General features: G+C 40.1%; 1 protein-coding gene across 2 annotated transcripts in view; it reads right to left on the bottom strand.

Moving 5' to 3' along the window:
• Nucleotides 1–23,845, bottom strand: part of KDM3A (lysine demethylase 3A) — a 63,237-nt gene extending 39,392 nt beyond the window's left edge. Inside the window, exons 1-8 of one of the 2 annotated variants that reach the window (XM_037806530.1) lie at nt 23,746–23,845; nt 23,111–23,311; nt 12,578–12,733; nt 9,351–9,461; nt 6,180–6,282; nt 5,335–5,459; nt 4,987–5,059; nt 4,792–4,880 (exon numbers count right to left, since the gene is read on the bottom strand). In XM_037806530.1, coding sequence (XP_037662458.1) covers nt 4,792–4,880; nt 4,987–5,059; nt 5,335–5,459; nt 6,180–6,282; nt 9,351–9,461; nt 12,578–12,733; nt 23,111–23,287 — 834 coding nt within the window. In that variant the 5' untranslated portion in view covers nt 23,288–23,311; nt 23,746–23,845. The other variant, XM_037806529.1, reaches the window with a different exon arrangement.
• Between the last annotated feature and the right edge of the window lie 585 nt (nt 23,846–24,430).

A 24,430-nucleotide genomic window follows, 5' to 3' on the forward strand; every position in this document is an offset into this window, starting at 1 on the left:
ACTGGCTTCCTTCCATTCTTGCCTGTAGCTTCTGCCTCCTACCTGAAATTTATTCTACCATAGAGCAATTCTTACAAAATATCTTACAAAATATTACAATATTACAAAATATTACAAGATATTGGCACCCTCTCTGCCTATAAAAATCCTGTGTGGTCCAGGTCTCTTCCAACTCCCTCTACCTATCCCATTCCCCTCTCCCCCTTGCTCACCAGGTAGCAACTACACTGGCTTCCTTTCTGGTCTTTAAACATCCTAAGCCCTTTTGCCTGGGCCTTGGCACTTGCTATTCCCCTGTGCCTGGGTAGCTGGCTGGTTCCATCTCTTCACCCTCAAGTCTGCTCAAATGTTACCTCTGATCACTCTTTTCAAAGTAGCACTCCACAAGCTACCCCCTTACTCTTTGTCATATTCCCATGTTTACATTTTTCATTGCAAAATTACACTGTGAAAGTATCTTTATTTAATTACTTCTTTACTGTCAGTCACCCCACAATGGAACATACCATTCCTTATGGGCAGAAACCCTGCTCTGTGGCCACTGCCTGACCTCGCACAGCAGATGCTCAGTAAATAAGACAGCTGGATTGAAAGGATGTTGGCAGCATCTAGTAGTCTTAAATAGCTACATCTCAAGAGCCAGGCGGTAATGCTCGTAACCGCATATGCAGTGCCTAGAGCATACTAGGTATTCAATAAGCATCTAAAAGTAAGGAGGAGGTAAGGAGGAAGAAGCCATCTGGCTGTTTTGATATGGTTTTCACTACACCAAGAAAAAATCAGAGAGGAACAACAATGAACAGCACAGTGGGTAAGAGTAATGGATTCCAGCATTAGACCCTGGTTTGAATCCAGTCCCTGACATGTACTAACATATTATTTAACCTCCCTAAGCTCAGTTTCTTCATGGGTAAAATGAGAACAATGAGGCATATGTATAAGAGTTGTGCTTTACCACAGTACCTGGTACAGAGTAAAATAAATTTTAGAGATAAGCTAACTTAAAGCAGAAAAATGTGAAAATTTCCTCAGTTCTGTAGTATGTGTTAGAATTAGCACCAGTTAGGGTGCTTTTCCTTTAAGAAACCGAGGCATAATCACTATACAACTTGCCTAAGATCTAGTGCAACATGGACAGGTCTCCAATTCCCACACCCGTCTTCACGTGCAAACCTACGCACTTGTCTCTGACTCGACAAAGGGTCAAAGTTTCTTCTTACCTGAAGAGTTTTCCCTGAAGGTCTTCTATACCAGTCATGGCAATAGTTCCTCCCTGCCAGCAGATGGAGATAATATAATTGAGTGTATGACAGTATTCTAATAAGGACACTGCTGGCTCACCCTCCTCAGCAGACTCTTTCCCAATTAACCAAGTAACTTCATAACTCTGAGGAGTCGTCTGCTAGGCAAAGAAGACCTTCAAGGAGTCAGATGACACTAGCACACAGGCTTATCTTAACCAAACATATTCATCAAGACAGTAAAGAGTCTTGCACACCTAATCCCTTACTACTCTCTTCCAAAGACCACCCTAAAAGTGAACTCTGTGCCAGTCCAACACATTTGGGGAAGTACAAATACAGTAAGATGTGTGCCAAATGTGTTACTGTACATTCACCTTCTGCTCACACATATTAAACTCTTTCCCCACGTCCCCCTTTACCTCCCAAGCTATGTTAGAACCTAGGCCAGGCCAGTGTTTCCAAAACTTGCCTGATTAAAAGAATCACCCAGGATGAAGAAGAGTATCTACTGATATGCAAAAATACTCAAAATATACTACAAGTGCATCAAGTAGGCTATAGAAGAGTATGGTTTTTAGTTTTTTTTTTTTTTAAGAACAAAAAAAATAGCCTCAAGAATACATGAGGGTAAGAAAAAGACAGGAAGGAAGTATTTCAAAGTGTAAATAGTGAAAGCCTCTGAGAAGTGTGATTTTAAGTGATGTTTCTTTTGTTTACTATGCTTTTCTGGGTTAAACAAAATTTCTCAGATGAGAACAACTTTTAAATTAAGAAAAAAAAAATTTCTAAAAACTGCAATACCTGGGTAAAAATCTTTCATCTCCACCTTCCTTTACTGCTAGACCTGCCATTGTTTTAGAAGAAGATGACTACTATAGGATTTAAGAACTAAAATAGACATTTTTTAAAACATCAAATTTAGTTTCTTATTGCAGATGCAGAAGCTAAGGTTCCAATGGGTAAAGGGGCTCATCTCAAGGTCAATGTTAAGGCTTATTTTTTAATAGCTTCTGTTGTGCCCAACAATCAGTTCAGTAGCACACAAACATGTTGGGCAGACAGTGTCCTGGACAAAACACTGAGGAACAGCCTTCAAAAGCTTCCATCAGGTAGCAAGATCGCTAACGTTATGTCCACACTACCACATTTTACCAACACCTCTTTGAAGGTTATAAATTTACTTCCTCAGTTATTTCTCCCATCACTGATAAAACTTGATACTTTGAAGAACTGGCACCTTTTCCCACAGGAGGTCCCCAGTGATCCCATTCCTGACTGCGCCTTGGGCTGATTCTTCCAATACCCATCAGGACACAATTCTTATTCCTGACTCCCTTCCCAACACAGCTTCGTGTGGCTCTCCTCTTCATCACACCCCTGATTTCTCCATGACAGGCAAAACCCAACCGACTTCTCCAAATCGGCCTTTACTCCCTCTAACCCAGATCACTAATGATTTCTCCAATGTCAAAACCTGACAGGTGGCTATTCTATGCTGTTTCTAAGCTTCTGATAACACGGATTATTTGACAATATCCTCTGTGAGCTTAACTCTACAATGGATTAATAATCGCTTGTTTAACATTCTCACTTTATAGTCCTTACTACACAATTCCCCAGAGGCTTATTGTCCATTCCCTTCTAGAACAGGGATCCCTCCTGCTTCCGTTCCTATACTGGGAAACTATACACAATAACATAAACAATAGTGTCACCATGTTACTTAAGCTTCCTAAGCTAGAACTGCTGTGTTCTATGAAGTAGGCACTTCACTTTTTCTACCCACTTTGTAAGGTACCTTTCCTGAGTCCTAACACCTAATCTTTCACCAAATCCAACTGATGCTATCTCCTAAATAGCTCTCCATCCCCTTATCTACTGCCTCATTTCAGGCCCATTCATGGTGGACAATCACATTCACCTAACCAGGGCCCTTGTTTCTATTCTCACTGCTTTCCTTCATTCATCATCCACAAATTTCTTGAACTTTAGACTTAAGCACTCCAACACACCCCCCTGCCACCCCCAACCCTTCTAGAGGATAAAATTCAAACTTCCTTTCCTCCTGCGACCCTGCCTCTTCCCATGCCTATGTTCTAGCCACAATGAAACACTTGCCTTTTTGCAAATGGGACAATGTTCTCTGACTGTGACAGCATTTGCCCAGGCTGCTTCCCTGAGACACCTATACAGCTCCTGTTCACAGCATTCCCTTGGAACATACAGGGGGCCTTTAGGGGTCTGTCTCCCTCACTAGACTATGGACTCTGAGACAGACACTCCAGATACCTCCCTATCCCAGGACCAAGTAAATAGGACACAGTGAGAGCTCAATTACTTCTGGTTTCTTAGATGAATGTACTTGAAATTGCCTTGTGAACTTTAAGGCAAAAAGGAAATGTAGTAATATTAATTTTTTTGCAATTATCTCTTCGTTCTTTACCTAACAACTTGAGCTTCCAACCAAGTGCTCAGGCCTAAACACTTGGGTAGGAAGACAGAGGTATTGGATACCTTGGTTTACAAAACTTTTAAAGGTTATGTATCAAATTTTCTGTTGCCCACATACAGGCATAAGACTCAGGAAACCCAATCAAGACCAGCTGCCCAGACTAGCATAGTGCTTTCTTTGATTCTAATCCCTGTCATAAGTCCAGTATGCCCTTGACCCAGAACCCTAGGTTAAATACTTGACCTTGATCTGGCTCATTCCCTTGCAGTTTCTCCTTGCCTCATTACCCAGTCCCAAGATTCCATCTCAAAAGTTTCCAACAAATGTAACAATCATACAGCTTCGTCAATTTTAAAATTCTAAGCACCTGCCTGGAACAAAGTGTAATAAAGCATTTTTGAAAATCATAATACAGAAAACAACCCATGTAGGACAAGTGCATTTAGATACATAAGCAATGATAAAATTATTTGTACTACAATAGGTCCTAAAAATTGAACTCACCTAAAAGAGAACCAAACTCAATCCAGTTTCTTGATCCAAATCCTAACTATTTCAGAACAGAATTAAATATGATACTTGAACTCACAGTGCCATTCACAGGCAGAAATTAGTAATGGCAAACCAACAACTTCTTTTGAAAAACAAGAACATACGATTATTCAATCATAAATAATCAAACAAACTTCCTTATTGAGAAGGAAGGGGCTCTATTTTAACAACAACAACAAAAATACTCAAACTTCTAAGGTTCCTCCCCTTTTCTCATGCCAGGCATTCTTCCAATTAAACAAACACAACTCAATTTACCCTCAAAAATAACTCCATATGGTGAAACTTTCAAATCTTTTGAGAACTCTCAACAAACACCAAAAAAAAAAAAAAAAAATCAGACATTTTTCACAGTGAGTCAAAACTTATATTATCTCTACCTGCTTGAGTAGGGAAATAATGACCAAGATGTGGGATTAGCAAAAAAGAGCAGGGAAGACAGCAGAGTAGAGTAGAAAAGGGAGCTTTATAACCACTGGCAGAACTGGCTAACACTGTTTGAGGAAAGCTTCACACAAGTGACAAAAAATAAATCGGGGTTACCTCAGAGCAAGATTTTGCTTGTTTGGAAATGAGGCTTCCATTATTCTCAGAACTCTTTCGTTTTACAGCTCCAATTCTTGTAGAATTACCTAAAATATTAAAAAATAGGTAAGATGGCATCACTGTTTCTCTTAATGTGAGAAGGTTAAGGGAGAAAAGGAAAAGAAAAAGATCTCAAAAGCAGTATTTTCTTACCACATGTCACAAAGCTATCATGTACAACTTCAACATGAATCAGTGACGGATCAACAATCTTCAGTGCCGGAATCTTAAAAATAAATAAAACAAAAATACTGAAAATTAAAAAAACAATGCTTGAGAACTTACTGAAAATCAGCTCTATTAACATAACAATAGGAGCTTACTTCTTACATATAATATATTTTTAAATAATTTGGGGTTATTTTTATTTCTGCTCTAATATGTTAACAAAGTAATAGAGTTATTTAGCTCCTATAAGGTGTCATAAAGCCTCTTTATAATTATTTTTTTCTCTCAAGGGAAAGGGAAACTGTATTACTTATATGCAATTATTATCTTTACCTCCTCACAATTGACTTGAAGAGTTTTTGATGTTGGGTTTCCATTTACAATGACTGCAGAAAACCACTGAGTAGATGGGTCCAAACTATAAATTTTTACTTCTGAACCAACTAAGTTTTTGTCACCTAAAAAAAATAAAATAAATAAGTATTTTTAGAGCAATCTGCATTACCTCCCAATAGCACCATCATCCATGACAACCATTTCCTAAATCTTTAAAAAAATGAAGCAAAGTAAACATGAAAAGATATGGCTATATGCATAAAAAAGCATAGTTCGGCAATGCTAGGAGGAAAATTAAAACTTTTTATTTTCAAGTTCCATTTTCTTATTGATTTATCTTGGAGTAGCAATATATTTATTCTTTTATGTTGTATCAGACCAGTTAGTATCAGACAACTCATCAAAACCTAATACAAAGTCCTTTGTAATTTTAGTGGAAGCAAATTCAGGAATCCCAACAAAACTGATCTCATAAAACGATTGTGAAATTGAGCAATTCAATAAAAGTAAACGAGAAGGTCACAATTACCAAATTAATGCCTTATCAATTTTATAACACTAAAATTCCAAATACATCAACTTCCATGTCAAAAATATAGCTGCACTTAAGTATCCACTTTCCTTTTATAGTTTCACATAATCCCTGAACTTTCCAAACTTCAGAGGCTTTAGAATATATTAACAAAGTCTTTCAGTCATTTAGTTGCATGGGGAAAGCAAGAGATTTATAAAAAATCAGAAATTTCAATGAGAGTTAGAATGAATGAGGAGAGCCAAAACTCAGCTCCTTACAAGCTAATCATTAGTCAATTTATGAACTATCACCAAGATAATTTGCAAACCTTGTAAAAGATGGCTTTCATCCAAATGTTTCATAACAAAAGCTTGAAATTCTTTACTGACATTCTGATTATCCGTAAAGGAGAGTCGAAGACTGTTTACATCCTAAAAAATACAAGTTCATTAAATTTTTTAAATGCAATTTTACTGAGATATAATCACATAACATACAATCAATCAAAGTATACAATCAGTTGTTCACAGTACCGTCATATAGTTGTACTTTCACCAACCACAATCAAACTTTGAACATTTTCATCACTCCAAAAAATAAAATTAAAATTAAAATAAAAAAGAACATCCAAAACAACCCATTCCCCTCCTCCCCCACTGTTCATTTATTTTTAAAATACAGTTTGAGATATATTCACACACCCTACAGTCATCCAGTGTACAATCAATTATTCACAGCACCATCATACAGTTGTGTGTTCATCACCAGAATCAATTTTTGAACCTTTCCCTTACTCCAAAATAAAACAAAAGCAAAAAAGAACACCTAAATCTTTCCATCCCCTCCATTCTACCATATTATTTGTCTAATTGTTTGTCCCCATTTTTCCACTCATCTGTCCATACACTGGATAAAGGGAGTGCAAGCCACAAGGTTTTCATAGTCACACAATGCAATCTACATAGTTATGCAATCGAAAAGACTATTAAATTTTAAAGTAAAATTAACAACACTGGTTTATTATCAAAACTGCTTCTCAAATCACAAATCTTGCAAAAGCCAAGGATTTCCACCTACTGAATCTCAGATAAGAGGTTAAACATCCGTAAATATTTTGATCAGTTTAATCAGAGCGTTCAAGTAACGTCAACCAGTCATTCAGTGGCAGCAAACCACTGCAACTCCGATGCTGGACAGGTCAAAAAGTAGGAACCACCTAATGATTACAGTCATAGGGCAGACCAAAGTGAAGGCACCCCAAGTAAAGACAGGAGAAATACTGAGTGGCTCAAAGCATAAGTTAAACATGACATAACTATGGCTATGGGAAAAATAATAAGCAAACAAACAGCTGGTCAACCCAAGTCTAAAATGCTATTCCAAACCCTGGGGAATGGGGAAATCACAGCTCCAAATCCAAGGGGTGGAAGAAACACAGGTAAGACACGCAAGAGACAGGCCCATGTTGTTGAGCCACTGAAACTGCTGTTTTTACCAAACAAATAATTTCATACCGATTCATTTAACCTAAATAGTATGCCAAATGAATGCTTCTTTACAAAGGAGGGAGGTGGGGAAACCTAACAGCAAATCTGATGAATAACCTAAGGCTTCAGCAAGCCAGTTCTGGAAAACTCAATTCTTGGCAGTAGCTTCATTCTTGGCACTAGTCCACAGTCTTTTGGCTTTGCATGTACACCCAGTTATGATAAATGTATGCAGAACTGTCAATAGGAATAACCTGCCAAATTCAAACTCTAGCAGGGCAAAGAAAAAATGGTGCTAACCACAATAGCCTTTCCAATACCAGGCCTTCATGGTTTCCTACCACTGTGAAACGCATATAAAGCAGCCAAGAATGGTGCATCCATTTCTCCCATTGGGAAAGATAACCAGTCTTTTAGAAAGGGACTGTGCCTAACATTAATTACCAGAATGTTATGTGTGGATTGTTTGGGTTTTAGGGGGAATTTATTGCTACTGCAATTTCAAAACATTTAAGTGTGTCCTCCAATTTCTATTATAAGATAAAACAGCACATTAATGGAGAGAGCCACTATAGGGTCCTCAATAAAAAATAATAATTCTAGTCCATCTGGGAAGAGTTTCAGGGCTCATTAGAAGTACTACATAGATGACTTGGATACTTCGTTTTTTTTTTTTTAACTTACCCACAGATGACGGAGCCAAATTCAACCCAAAAGGCAGGCCTTAAATTTCAAGCCCAACTTTTGCAAATACCATACGATTTTTGATACGCTCTGTGCATTATTTAAAGCAAGCATCCTATTGGGGTAGTCACATCCCCAAACCTATAATTTCATATAGTAGAAGCCACATCTATAGGTGAAGTCCCTGAGGCACTGACCTTTGACCACTACTCTTATCATCAGTAAAAGTCAAGAGCATACGTTACACTGCCCCTCAATTAATATTATTATATTAATAACAACAGAGGTTTTAACACACTGTTATCACCAGAGTAACAGCAATTCCAAGTCAGGAAAGCATCTATCTCCCTGAGAACACATAAAAACTTACTGATCTAAATTTTTCTTTTTCAATCCCAGGAAACAAAATTAAGAGTTCTACTATAACTGAAAAGTGTGGACATGTGAAAGATGTAAATAAAAAAGAGAATGCTGACAAGTAAAAACAACTCTCTTACTTAGTAAAGAAAGATATCCACATCCCCCTGTATGCTCCTAGAACCTTTAAAAGTAAGTCATTCTGATTATGGTTTGTAAATGTGCTTGGGTATGGTAGGAGCATGTCGGAACCAATGCAGTTATTTTAGGTTATTTGTTTTTCTTATTCCTTTGTTTTGTTTGAAATGATTTTTTTTTTAATTTTTCGATAAAGTTAAAAAAAAAAAAGTAAGTCATTCCTCCTTTTAAGGTAGGAAGAATATCAGGATGACCACCTAACACAGGCATTAACTTGTGTCTGAAACTAACTTAAGTAAAAGCATCCTCCTCTGGTTCATTTATTTAAACATTAAAAATAAGGCTAAGCAATAGATGATCGATGACAGACAGGAAGGGAGGGAAAGAATAACAGGATGTTAAAGTTGGTGAGTCAGGGTATTGGGGGAGGGGCGTTGGGGTATGCTGGAGTTCTGTGTATGGGTTTTGTATTGTTTTTGCAACTGTTCCTGTAAGTCTGAATTTATTTCAAAATAAAATTAAAAAAAAAAAATAAGGCTAAGGTTGTGAAACAGTCAACTTTTTAAAAATTATTTTCATCTCACCTGGGTGTTTCCCATACACACACACCACCCCATCAACTGCAGTACCTTTATTCTTCCAAACTCAAAAGGACAGCACCAACCAGGCGGCTAACCTTTAGGGATAATCTTTAACAGGCAACTGTTGATGGAATGGGTTTTTTCCTCTGTTGGCTGCTCTGAATTATAGCAATCAACAACAGTATTTTAATTCTCAGGTCAAAGGAGTTTGTATTTCTCTTTTTAGGGTTTAATATTGTTTCTTTGTTTTACCTGTATAGGCTTCAAAAGGTCTTTAGAAAGAAATACTCTCTGTGGATCTCCTAGAAAGCGAACAGAAGTTATGGACCCCAAACCAGCTTTGTCCAGTAGAGACTTATACACCTGAAACAGAAAAGAAGAAACTGTTTTTGACATTTTAACTGATGTCAGTACAATTCTGAAACAGAGACTGGCAATTTTCCACAAACACGGAAAAAGATAAAGCCATTAACTGATTTATTTACTAAAAGTACCTCAATAAAACTATTTACGCAACAATAAAAAGATTAAACAATTTTTATCCAAACCCAGTAATTTAGATAAGAATTAAATTGTAATATTTATTGACAAATAGCTATTTGAAAATAATTCTTAAAATTTCTACTAGAGGAAAAAAATCATGAATTCATTTTCCAAAATGAAAAGACTTTAGGGATTAATTCTATCCCCTTTATTTTACCAAAAAGGAATCTGAAATCCAGATTTTTCAAAGGACTTCTCCAAAGTGAGTTTGATTAAGCATTGGAAGCACAGTGTCATACAAATGAAAATAATGTGGTACATGGCTGTTGCATGTTTAAGAAATTATACACGTGGGGGAAGTGATAAATTGGACAAATAAATAAGGAAAAAAAAGAATTTAAGCTTATATTAAAATTTAAGTGCTTACTCACTATTATACCATCATTATCTAGCCCAGGGTTGGGGCAAAATTTTCTGAAAAAGGCTAAATGGTAAATATTTCAGGCTTTGTAGGTTCTACAGTCTCTGTCACAAGGACTGAACTCTGTTATAGTGCAAATTCTGTACAAAATAAACAAATGGGCATAGGTGTAATCTAATAAACCTTTATTTCCAAATCAGGTAGCCATGAGCCGTAGTTTGCCAACCCATAATCCTGAACATACAATAAATCTTTAAAAGGCTATGCACTAGCCTAACTTAACTTGTATCTTGAAGTGAAAGAGAATTGTAAAATAATAATTAGTTATCACTCAGGGCTGGGGGTGGGGGGTGGGGATTGGTTAGTTCTAACCCAAGAATCACCAATTAACAAAATAGTTGCAGAAAGTAGGTTGATCAGGCCTGTACTTTTAGTTCTCCTTCAAAACTAACACTTCTCTGAGCAAGTTGCACAATTCTTATCTCCAACTGCCTTTCTGAGATCTCCTAAACTCAACAGGCTAAATACTGAACTCAACAGTCTTAATTTCCCCTGATGCCCCTTTTCTATACTAAAAACATTCTCGTTCCTATACCACATGCCAACCAAAACACTAAGAATTATCTTTGACTCCATCCTCTAACTGGTGCATCTTCCCAAATCTAAACTTTATCAAGTCATTCATTCATCACATCAACACATACTGGAGTACTTCCAATTTGTCAAGTACTGCACCAGAGGAGAAAAAATTACAACTCTTGTCCTCAAGTTCAGTCTAATAAAGCAGATAGGCATAAGATTACAATTATCACGTAAGTGGCAATGACAACAAATACACTAAGTATTATGAGTACGCAGAGAAGGGCACCCGTCTCTGAGGAGGATGGTGAAAGGTAAGAAATTCTCAACCAAAGACAGAAGAATGACGAGGAAGGGTACTAGAGAATGGGAATAGAGCTGCAAACTGCATGGTGTTTGCTGGATTCCAAGCAATCTGTCAGGACTAGAGCTCAAAACCACAAAGTGGCCAGTGAGATGAGACTGGAAAATGATGGATGAAATCAATCTCCCAAAGTAAGTAGTTTAGCACGATATTCTGCAAGCTATGGGAAGCCCTTTAGAGAATGGTTCTAAGTAATGACATTCTGGCAGGCACACAGGGGCCAAGACCAGAGGAATACAGGGAGATTTATTTTAAGGCTTTTGGAGACCTAGAGGCAAGAGCTGAGAGCCTTAATAAACCATTGGAGGGACTAACAAAGTAATACAGAAGATCCAGAAATATTTAGGAAGTATCAATCAGTAAGTCTTTGTGATGCACAGGCTAAAGACAACAACCGACAGGAAAACTGTCATATCACCAAAACTGAGAACAGAGGAAGAGATATACATGCAATTATCTTGGGAGGCAGAGGGGATAAAGTCAATTTTAAGAGTTTGAAGCGTCTGTGAGACATCCTAGGGAAATTGGGTATGAAAATCTGAAGTAGAGGGCAGAGACCAGAGCTGCAGAGATACACTTTGGGAGTCATTCGCAAATAGAACTGGGTCCACATATCCATGGTTTCCAAAATATTTATGCAAAAAGCTGGGTGTATACCCATTTTTCTGAAGAGCCAGGGTCCATGTTTCAAGTAAATTCCGATTGGCTGAAAAAAACACAAAGTGCAAACTACAACTTTAACCACAACCCTACACACACCACTCAAAAACATCAAGCAGCTCTTCTCACCCATGGGCAAAGTCTTAGCACAGCCTGCAAAGGCCCTTCACCAACTTTCAGCCTCTTGGCCTTTCCAACTACCAATATCTGACCCTTTCTCCTTCAAGCCCCAGCTCAAGGCCCATAAAACCTGAAATACCCTCTCCAGACACAATGATCACTCTCCCTTAACCACACCAGGCTTACAATGTGGAAATGGCAAAATCATATACTGACTTACCGTATCTTAAGGGCCAAAGAATACTCTATGAGGCAGAGGGAACCCTAAGACATCAGGAGACCAAGACTAGAAACCCTTACCAGAGCTAAGCAGATAGTGACGAGGTGATAGCTACTACTCAACTCCAGCCTACTGTTGTAATAAGAAACTGTCACAAAGTCCCAATGTTGCCAGATCTTGCAGAATTTTCAAGAGAAACTGGATCACAGATTTTTAGATGTACTTTCCACCTTTTTAAAAGTTGGTAACTAATTCAACTTTTCTGAAAACACAGTGAGGATCAAACCAAACAGGTCTGCATGTTTGCATGACTTGATTTCTAAACTCAGACCTGTGACATTCCCCACATTTCCTTTATCTCCATTTTACAAGTCCTAGTTTTGAGGGGGCAGTTGAAGGAAATGAGCCCAGAGAGTAAAGGGACTGCCCCAGAGTAGCAGAGCTCCTAATAGGGTTGGGGAAGAGACCCCAGGTACTCAGAATTCTGACTCACCCATACTGTCACATGACTGTACTATTATTTCTCAGAGGGCCAGACACAGGCATGGTATGTATATTTCCTTGTTTCATTCAAAATGGATGAAATGCCCTCTTATCACGAGTTCAATTAAGTCTTAAGAGACTTTACTCACTATTGCTGGCCACTGAACAATTCGTTCAGAAATTTCAGGAGATTTTCTTTCAGCCAAAACCAAGTTATGCTCTACTAAAAATGCTCTCCTTAGAAGACTGTAGACTTCTATCCATCTTCTCTTCCTCCAAGATTCTCCATCAAACTCCACACACACCTAGACAAACACAACCAAAAAAAGTTAGTTGATTAACAAAAATAAATATAAAAAAAACGCCCAAAGTCCTCTCTCACTAAGCCGACTTGTAAACTCACTGCCCTTCCTCCTACGTGGGACATGAGCCTGGTCCCTGCATCGTGTGATTGAAAAAGCTTCATGGACAAAAAGGGGGAGGGGAATTGAAATAAAATAAAGTTTCAGTGGCTGAGAGATTTCAAATGGAGTTGAGAGGTCATTCTGGAGGTAACTCTTATGCATTATATAGATATCCCTTTCTAGTTTTTAGTTTATTATACTAGTTAGAAGGAAATATCTGAAACCACTGAACTGCAATCCAGTATCCTTGATTCTTGAAGGTGATCATATAACTATACAGCTTATATGGTGTGATTGTAAAAACCTTGTGGCTCACACTCCCTTTACCCAGTGAATGGACAGATGAGTGGAAAAGTGGGGACAGAAAGTCAATGACTAATATGAAGGAGAGGATGTGAGACATTTTGGGTGTCCTTTTTACTTATATTTTTCTTTTTTTTTTGGAGTAATGAAAATGTTCAAAAATTGATTGTGGTGATGAAAGTACAACTATATGATGATACTGTGAGCAACTGTTTTAACACTTTGAATGATTGTATGGTATGTGAATATACTTCAATTAAAAAAATTTAAAAAAAGTAAATGAGGGGGGAGGTGGGGTATGGGATGTTTTGAGTACTCTCTTTTATTTTTATTCTTATTTTCATTTTTAATTTTGGAGTAATGAAAATGTTCAAAAATTGTGGTGTTGAATGCACTACTATACGATGAAACTGTGAACTGTTGTATACTCTGGATGATTGTATGGTATGTGAATATATTTCAATAAAAATACATTAAAAAAAAAAACTTCCTTAGAACTTTTCTTGAAATAAATAATAAAATAACAATATAATTTTTCTTAAAATACCCAAAGTGAATTATATTCTTATTCTTCTACTCAAATCTTTTATCCGAATGGGCTGTCTCCCTTACACCTCTCTTATTTCCCTTTGCAACTCACAATAAATATAATCTGATATCTAAAGTGTTGGTTCTCAAACCACTTTGAGAAGCAGAAGGGCTTTTAGGGGTCTCTACCCCCAAAGTAAACTTGGGAAAGTCCACAACTTCAAAGGTTTTTACATATGTTAGACATCTGAGCTTCTGGGGTCGGAAGACACAATCTGAAACCCAGAAGTACTTACTGCATCGTATTATATTTCTATGTTGATACTGTCAGCAGGCTTAAGAGGACCCACATAACTACCACCCACCACCAGCTTCTGAATTCCTCTGGTGTCCTCGGGACTTAACAAAAGACTTCATATAGCACATCCTCAAAAGCCCTTTGAGTTGAATGAGCTGGGAAGCTAGTCCCTGACTGGAGTCTAAGACTATTTTGCCATTTACTAAAAATAGAAATGACTGATAATTGATTCCACAATTTTCCAAAACTATCTTTAGCTCCTTAAATGAAAGTCAAACTACCTTTGAAATATCATTTTCCAAATAATTGTAAAGTTTTCGCTTTTGATATGCAAAATACCTTCCTGACAACTTAGTATTTTAAGACTAAAATACTTCAGTCTGAGACGTCCAAAAGTGGGTCTCTGGCAGTGATCCAGAAGTAAGAATTGTTTACAAGATTTAAAGGTCAGGTAAGAGTGATAAAACACCCTACCTTCCTTAACCATTATGAATATGCTACCCCTTAATTTACTCTAAATATTTAATATTTTTAATATTTTAACCAGTATACAATAAACTCCCTCAACAGTCTATGCAAAAACCACATTTTATTTTATTTAAAATTCCTCCACTTACTAAAGAGGCCTCTCATTTCTGGGTTTCAAGAAATTAGTTAATAAATCTATCAATCCTGTTCCTACCTGTATAGATAGCAACCATATCTCCCTTTTCAATCTTTAGTTTACTGATTAGTTAACTTTCATTCATCTGTTAGAAAATAGCTCGAAAATTCTTTCCACAAAAGACTTCTCCTACCAAATGGCCTCTTGTAAGAGAGGACCTTTGCTAACTGTACTCAAAGCCCTGTGCTTTTCCCACTTTTCCTTCCCAGCACTTACCACATTTTGAATTATTTATTTGTGGTTAAATGATTGAAATAGTATTAATTCTAATAATTCAAAGTCTGTACCTGCTTTTGCTTACCATTTTAAATAATCAATATGTACAGTAAGTAGTCAACTATTCGAATGAATAAATTTCTCTCTGAATTGGTCTCTATCCTTCGGTTTCTCTTATTCACTCAGAAGGGAGTAAATTCCCAATTGATATAGCACTATCCCTAATCTCAAACATTCTTAGTCTTATGGATACAGAATATTACTCTTTAAAATCAATGAAATTTAAGATCCACCCTACCCTTCCCAACAAAGCATGTATCCTTATCTTTCCAGGTAACTTCTGCTGGGAAACTGCTTATCTTTTTTTTTTTGTCTTCCTTTAAATTTTGAATTTATTTACACTTTACAATACATCAACTAACACAATTGATAGGTCCAGATATAAGTTATGACCTGATATGATTCAATCCACTCACTGGGTTGCATTTAAGGAGACGTAATTTAGCATCAAATACTAATTTAAAGAAGTTCAATCTTTATTTTCTCAAAGAACATCAATAGGGTTCAATTAACCACTCAAGAAACACACTCACAATCTACTTTCTCTACTTCTTAAAGTTTAAACTACTCTAAGATAGCGCTTCTTACATATCAATTCCCTAAACTCTTTCTCTATTTGATAAGTTCAAGAGCTTAGAACCACTGGTTACATCTGAATCTTATTTCTCTCGTCTCTCTTGACCTCTTCTCACTATGCTTGAACAAAGACTCTCCTTTGGTGGTAGGTAGATATAGCAATATATGTACTAATACATTAAGTGTATATGCATGTATGTGTATATATGTGCATAATTTATATATGCTTACATAAAACATATTTTACATTAAGTATACATATCATTTCAATTTCTCAACAGATAGCTAGAAAGTACAAGTTTTTACATGGCTAGATGGCAGTATCTAGTTCTACTGATTATTTTAATATTTTGTGAGGTCTCCTAAATTTGAGTTGTGGTTGTCGCGGTATTTAAATTTATCCTACAATATTTGCATTTCTGTGTACTTGTATCTGCTTTCAGAACATTCTCTTCCACCCCAACACTACAACTATGTTTGTAGAATCCTACTTCCCTCCAGGCCCTGTATGAAAACAACATATCACACAAATTAAGTATAACACTTAAGTATTTAATTTCCTAGGCTGCTCAAAGCAAATACCATGAAATGATTCAGCTTAATCAATGTGAAATTCTCACTCACACTTTTAAGGCTGGGAAAATGTCCAAATCAAGGCATCATCAAGGTGATGCTTTGTTCCTGAAGACCAGCTGCCAGTGATCCTTGGCTCCTCTCTTAGGGCAAAGCACATGGCAGAGGGGGGTGGGGTAAGATGGTGGAGTGGTGAGACATGGAATTTAGTCTCTCCTCTAGGGCAGCTGGTAATTACCCACGAACTGCATGAAACAGTGTTTTCGGGGTCTCCGGTGACCAGTCACACATTGTACACAAGCTTGGAAACAGAGAATCACCGAGAACTTTGTAAGTTTCCCTGATCAGGGGTTGGGCGCCCCTCCCCAGACCCCATGGACTATCTTGCAGCTGGCTCCATTGTTGTGCTACCATCTCCCAAAATTGTGTTCCAAACCACGCACTCCTGTCTTCTATCACCCTGTAGTGCTCCCTTTAGTATTTCCTGTAGGGCAGGTGTCTTGTTCACAAAGTCTCTCATTGTCTTGTTTGTCAGAAAATATTTTGAGCTCTCCCTCATATTTGAAGGACAGCTTTGCTGGATATAGGATACTTGGTTGGCGGTTTTTCTCTTTCAGTATCTTAAATATATCACACCACTTCCTTCTTGCCTCCATGGTTTCTGCTGAGAGATCCGCACATAGTCTTATTAAGCTTCCTTTGTATGTAATGGATCGCTTTTCTCTTGCTGCTTTCAGGATTCTCTCTGTCTTTGACATTTGATAATCTGATTATTAAGTGTCTTGGCGTAGGCCTATTCATATCTCTTCTGTTTGGAGTACGCTGCGCTTCTTGGATCTGTAATTTTATGTCTTTCATAAGAGATGGGAAATTTTCATTAATTATTTCCTCTATTATTGCTTCTGCCCTCTTTCCCTTCTCTTCTCCTTCTGGGACACCAATGATACGTACATTATTGTCCTTTGTTTCATCCTTGAGTTCCCGGAGATGTTGCTCATATTTTTTCATTCTTTTCTCTATCTGCTCCTTTGCGTGTAGGCTTTCAGGTGTTTTGTTCTCCAGTTCCTGAGTGTTTTCTTCTGCCTCTTGAGATCTGTTTTATGTTTCCACTGTGTCTTTCATCTCTTGTGTCGTGCCCTTCATTTCCATAGATTCTACTAGTTGTTTTTTTGAACTTTTGATTTCTGCCGTATATATGCCCAGTGTTTCCTTTACAGCCTCTATCTCTTTTGCAATATCTTCTCTAAAATTTTTGATTTGATTTAGCATTAGTTGTTTAAATTCCTGTATCTCAGTTGAAGTGTACGTTTGTTCCTTTGACTGGGCCATAACTTTGTTTTTCTTAGTGTAGGTTTTAATTTTCTGTTGTCTAGGCATGGTTTTCCTTGGTTATCCAAATCAGGTTTTCCCAGACAAGAACAGGCTCAGGTCCCAGAGGGAAGAAATATTCAGTATCTGGTTTCCCTGTGGGTGTGTCTTAGAAAATTGCTCCACCCTTTGATGCCTCAGGTCACTGTGCTTTTCTGCCCAGCAGGTAATGCCCGTTAGCCTATAATTCTTGACTGGTGTGAGGAGGTATGGCCATGTTCCCCCAGGCTCTGGAGTCTGGTTCTGAATGGAAAGGGCCCCACCCCTTTCCTCCTAGAGAAGACAGAACCCCCAGGTGGAGGTCATTAGCATTTCAATGGTCTGCTCTCTGCTTGTGCTGTCTCCACCCTTCCCAGAGTCACAGCCCTGGAAACTGAAAATGACTGGGGCTTTCTCCACTGAGCCGAACAAGAAACAGTCCCCTTCAGACCCAGTCCAAGGTGACCCTCCGGCTCTCCAAGGTCAGTCGTCACCCAAAGTCTCTGTCTGGTTTTTTGGGGATGCGTACCTGTAGTAAGCAGTTCACACTTGCTACTTAAAACTCCAGTTGGAGCTCAGCTGAGCTATATTTGCTTACTGGGAGAGAGCTTCTCTCTGGCACCACGAGGCTTTGCAGCTTGGGCTATGGGGGAGGGGGTCTCACGACTTGGATGCACAGGTTTTACTTACAGATTTTATGCTGTGTTCTCGGGCATCCCTCCCAATTCAGGTTGGTGTATGATGAGTGGATGGTCTCGTTTGTACCCCCGCAGTTATTCTGGATTATTTACTAGTTGTTTCTGGTTTTTTGTAGTTGTTCCAGGGGGACTACTTAGCTTCCACTCTTCTCTATGCCGCCATCTTGCCCCGCCTCCTGCTTATCTTCTTACCATGGCAGGCTTTTAACCTTAGTTATTACTGAATACTTTCCAAATCAAAATCCATAGAGATAAGCGATCACCTACTATGTGGCAAGACCTGGTATGCTCTCCTTGGTTCTATATATTCCAGTTATCACTATACCCAAACGACTAGTAATTCTCAGAGGTGCCTCAGAAACTTTGCCTAACTTCCTTTCTGTTTCCCTAGCCAGAGAATCCCAGGTCCTCTGACATCTTTTAAGTTGGCTTCTTTCTTCCCCAGATTTACATCAATCTCAAAGCCAACCTACCTTTAGGCGATAGTTTTCCTATCCATCAGCAACATTATGTGAGGAATTAGCAGGTATGAACTTCATATTCACAAAGATTTGATGTGAATTCCACCTATGGCATGCTAAATATATGACTGAACAAATTTCTTGATCTAGGAGTTTCTTAGCTTTTTTTTTGGTCATGGACCACTTCGGTGAACTGTTGAATATGTGTTCGAATGATTTTACATACATGAAGTAAAATATACATAGAATTATAAAGAAAATTGATTATATTGATTTTCGAAATATCGATTGTTTTGCTGACTTTGAAACGAAAGTAAAAATCGAACTGAATTGTTAGGTGGATTAAAGATGGCAATGCCTGTAAAGTATCTGGCAAGGACAGCAGGCAGTTTTAAGACCTCTACTGTAACTCAAAATTTTAATTTATTAGGATGCCACTTCTCAAGTTAGAAGTGGGAAAGAGAGGGTCTTCAATATGATTCCCTAATATCTACCCCCGAAAAAAAAAAAGAGAAGGATTAAGATCATACTTTTCCAAAAATCATGTGATGTCACAATTCTTATCTGATTGCTATTTAAAGCTTAAGATCAATCCTAAACCAAAATTCAGACAGGGTCCCTCTTCATATCCTAATCTTTGAGAGATTTAAAAAAAAACGTTAACTCCTTCAAAATAATTTAAGTTTATGACATGAGAATATTAAGTTGCACTGGTCAAATTCACATTAACTTTGGTGTGAAAAAAGACGTCTTTTTAAAAACCATTATTATAATGAAAGCAACAAGTTGTGAGCTTTCATCAACATTCTTTCAAAAATTTCTTGTCAAAATCATGTATGTTTTTCATTTATGTCTTGAGATCTGAGGTTCAATATATAAGGAACCACCCCCTACCCCCCCCAAAAAAAAGTCTCTTCTGCAGATGTTTCCATAAAGACACACAGATAAGAATTCAGAAGGACTAAAATGACTTCTTCACATACTCATGCAAGCTGATAGATGTAATTAGTTCCCATTCCATATTGTGCACTTTCTATTAAGCTCCCTCAGTCTACTAAGGAGATATTTATGCATTCTGACGCCAAAGCTCAAAAAGAGGTCAAGTAATTATAATTCACTACCTACAATTTCCTAATTTGCCTTTTTTTAAATACAGCATTTTGTAAATGTGCACCTTATTAGCCTATCAAATATCTTGAGCAGAGAGTACATATTTGAAATGAACAATTTCAAGCTAATTTTTCCCAACAGACTTCTTTATGGTATATGAATTAATATTATATCCACCAATCAAACTAATCTAAAAATCTCCCACTCTTAGCATAAACTAATCTCATCTGGATAAATGAGTATGAAAACCACCAGAAAAGTCAAGTAAAATGTTTCCAAGTTTACCAGTAGGCACATACTGAATGGCATGGTTTTTCGGTCAAAAAGTTTTTAATTACATATCTATTCTATGCTCAGCTGTCCGATACAGAAATCCTTGTTATCTTATTTATGCCTTCCTATCCTAAATAAAATGCTTATCTAAAATCGCAGTGTCTGACATTTAATCATAAAGGGTAAAGAGTTTTTATTACACTGTGCTAAGAGTTTCTCATTTTACCTTGCTTGACTGGCAGCTGAATTCACCAATATGCAAGCTCCAACTGTGTGCACAGCTAGGCATTGGTCAAGGTACCCAAGGACCAAAAAGGGCTTTCCCAGTACCAGGAAGTGGTATATAAGGATGGCAAGTACTATTTATCTGCTGAAGACACCCCTGAGGACAAAGATGGAGCAAGAAGAATCAAGGCAGAGGTTGGTTCAAAGGAAGGGAAACACCCAGACAGACAAGTTGGGAAAGGAGAGCATTCCCAGAACGCATAACTATGTGAACAAAGCCAGTAGGAACCAACCGGCCTCACAGACTCAGGCAGAAAGACCAAGCTAAAAATAAGGCTAAAGAGGTCCTTAAAACTCAACCGAATTAAGATTTCTTGTCCTTCCAGACAAAGAGAAGACCACTGTCCCATCTGCAGATAACTCCTAAGCTCTTTTTCCATGTAGAGGTAATAATCCTATGTTTCCTTCATTTATTTCTTCAAATATTTGAGCACACACTACATGCCAAGCACTGTTCCAGGTGCTGGGGAAAATGTAAAGTAAAGGTCTCTAACTTTACCTGAATATTAAAATTTAAGCCTGTTTAAGGAGGCCTGGAGACATACTTGGGGGCAAGTTATTTAACTTCTTGAAGCTTCAATTTCTGATGCTAAAAAATGCAGGTAACCATCTAGACTACATATTGTCAACTAAATGAAGTACATGCTACATAATAAGCATTTCATTTAATAGTTGTTATCTACTGTTACCATGCATCCACCTTAACTTCTTTGTAACCAACCACTAGATACACTGTCTATCATTTAAGTAAGTGACTTTGTTACAAAGTCTCTCTCGAAGAGAAAGATTTAAGGAGCCCTGGCCTCATTAGTATCATCTTCAGTCAACTAAGCAAGCCCCTCCAGACAGACTGGTACTGGTACTAGAATCACTGAACACTTCTCCAATTCTATTTCTTCATTCTTCAACTCAGCTTTGCCCCACTCCCAAAAAACTTCCATCTCCATAAGCCCAGGATTCAATCCTGCCTCCACCACTTAGCAACTAATGATGCAATTCCAGATAAGACTCCTTTTCCTAAATCTATTTCCTCATTTTGAAAATGAAGATATCACCACCACCTCAAAAGCTAGAGGACAGGAGAATGAAGATTAAAAAGGATACCTGTAAAAGATCTTCCTAGATTGCCTGCCTAACCTAAGAGAGCTTCAATCATTGTCAGGGAAGGGAACATAAAGTCTCTCATCTGCCAGAGAACTAAAGACTAGAAAGTCTAAATTATTTCCAAATAAATCAGATAAAAATTACAAATGCACTACAGAAAATTGTACTTGGTAGGTGAAACAAACCACAACTATGATCAAAACCTAATACACAAAGCCCACTTTTTTTGTAGAAAGGTCATTAGCCAAAGGAAATAGGTTGGTCATCCCTGCACCACACCACACACTCTAAAACATCAAAGCCCAACTTGCTAGAAGAATAAGTAGGAAGGAGGAGAAAACCCAACCTTAACAAGCATTACAGAGGCCCTTTTGTGGTACAACCCTCAGTCACACAGCCTGAGAATGAAGAGCATGGCCCCTGGAGTCAAAACTTCCTGGGATGCAATACAGGTTATGCCAAACTCTAGGTATGTGACCTTGGGCAGCCTCAGTACTTTATCTGTCAAATAGGAATAGCATTATTCCCTACTCCCAAAGATTTGTGGTAAGGATTAAATAAGGTGGTGGCTGTGAAGTGCTCACATGACACCTAGCATGCAGTTAAATGCTCAACGGCCACTCCTCCTCTGAAACATGAACACAAGGTACACTGCAAACTTCAGAAACAGAACCACACATCCCTCTTCCCACAATGCCTTACTGGTTTGGGCATGCACTGTCACCCTGAAAGTGTTAAAATGAACTTGTGTTTCAGAAATCAACACATGACTACTAATGCTAAAACTTGCTTCCCTTATTTGAGCACAGTTTTCAAGAAAAAGCAATGATGATGACCGAGTGAAGGTACAGGAAACAAAACATCCATTACCCAGGGAGGAAATATTTTCTGTTCCTACAAGATTCCTTTAAGTTAAGCACTAGTACAGAGACTTTCTGAGGGAGCTTTTTTTTTGGGGGGGGGGGTATTTTTGCACAAAGCAGTCTTTGTTGGTACAGTGGCCTCTTCTCTGGTTGTTCCTAGACAAGCCTTTCACAATCTATTAGGGAGTAAAATTAAAATCCATCCCTCTTCGAAAAGCTCTAACTGAAATGGTTCGGAGTGTCATTCTGATTAAAAATCACTGGCTGCAACAGTTCCCATTTTCTCCCCTCCCCAAACACCCAAGTGGACTATTTCGAAGGCCCTTCCTCCAACACACCATATATGGGGCAGCTCCACCCAGATCCTCTGGATGTGGTCATCTCCCACACCCACTCACAGACCAGTCCTGCACAATCAGGAACCACCCCCTGCCCTGACCCACCAACATCTCGGACACACACCCACCCTAATTCGCCAAACAGAACTAATAAGCTCCTCCTTCTACCTTCCCGCTTCATTTCTAACAAGACTCAAAGTTTAAAAAAGTTAAGAGAAGAGAAGAAATTAAGAGGAACAAACCAAACGAAACAGCTGCAAACCCTTCCAAGACACTAGCTCCCCCCACTCCACTCCCGTTCTTACCACGATTCCAGACTCACCCACTTGTCCACCCTAATTCTCCCAACCATTCTTCCCTTTCGGAGCAAAAAACGAAGAGCGTCTGAAGCACCCCAAGCCCAGGATCCGACACAGGCAGCAGAGAACTCCAGGCCAGACACGCCTCGGCGCTGCGCCCACCACTCCCAGGGCTCTGACGGTCTATTTCCCGGGACCCTCGGGCCACGCCAACTTCCAGGAGGGAGGGGGGCTGCTGGGTGCGCCATGCGCGACCCGCGCGCCCGGGGCCGGCGAGGTTACCTTCAGGTCCTTCTTGGTGACGTCCGTGTGGGACACGGCCCGGATGGTGCCCGAGAGCCAGGGCCACTCGGCGACGCGCTCCACGTCCCAGCTGTCGGGGCCGCCGTCGGCTGCGCTCAGGCTCAGGAAGCGCCTCCCCACCAGCGCCGGGCCGCTGTCCCCGAGCGTCAGCACCATGGTCCGCGCCAAGGGAAGGGTCTCCTGCGACACGCGAGGGCAACGTGAGGCGGGGGGCGGGCGCCCGACCCCGGGGACGCGACCGCGGGCGGCGGCCTGACGCGAAGGGCCGGGCCCGGGAGGCCCCCACGCGCGACCCCAGACCCGCGCCGCTCGGCCCCCTCCCCCCGCAAACGCGGGCCCCGGCGCCGCGTCCCCCGCGCTCGCCCAAGTTTCGCTTTGCCCAAACCTGAAGCCCAAGCGCCGAGGGAGACGCGGGAGTCCGACTCCCGGCTCAAGTGAATTTCCCCGGGTGCGCCCCTCACCCCGGGGCGGAGGCGCCCCTCTGAGGAAGGGCTGGGTTGTCCCCGCCCCAGGCGCCCGGCGCTCGCCAGCTCCCCGCCCGGCCCCCGGGCGACCTCCGCCGCGGCCTACGCGCCGCCGCCGCCCTTCCTCAGCCGAGGCCGCGGCGCCCTCACCCCGCCTCCCGCCTCCTGAGTCACCCGCGGCGCCGCCGCTCGCAGCCACCCGCCGACTCCGGCGGACTTGGTGCCCGAGCCTTGCAGGAGGCGTACGGCCCCCCGGGCCCGCCCCCTCGGAGCCGCTGCCGCCGCCCATTGGCTGGCCCAGAGGAGCTGGGCGGGGCCCGTGGGGAGACAGCCCATCACCATTGGCCTGCCTGGCGAGGGCGGGGCGACGGGAAAAAAACAATTCCTCGGCGGCCCCGCCCTTTCCCCCTCCCCCTTCCGACTCCAGGGCGACCCCCATTAGTTGAAGTACGCAGAGCCCAAGCGAGAGATCCCTCCGCCACAGTGCCATTCTTCCCGTTTGTTGCCTCAAGGGATGCAAAAAAGTCCCGAGGATCAGTTATCAACTTTGGGGCCCGAAGGAAAATCGCCGTGGTGCACAAACAAGACTAAGTGTCGAAACCTGGAGCCGTAGGTCCCTATTGGGTCGCTCTTCGAGTGCGTAGGTTGTGAACCAAAGATGGGCCTGCCAGTTGCGGAAGAATCTCACAGGAAAGGGGTGAGAGCGGTGCGATTCTGAGGGGGAGGGAAGGACGAGGACGTGCGGTTTCAGGCGTACTCAACCCGGGGGAGGAGCGACGGCGCTCCACGGGCTCGTGCGCAGGCGCGAAGTTGAAGGGGGCGCTGGGACTGCTGG

Source organism: Choloepus didactylus, chromosome 17 (assembly GCF_015220235.1).
Source record: "Choloepus didactylus isolate mChoDid1 chromosome 17, mChoDid1.pri, whole genome shotgun sequence".
Classification (NCBI taxonomy): Eukaryota; Metazoa; Chordata; class Mammalia; order Pilosa; family Megalonychidae; genus Choloepus; species Choloepus didactylus.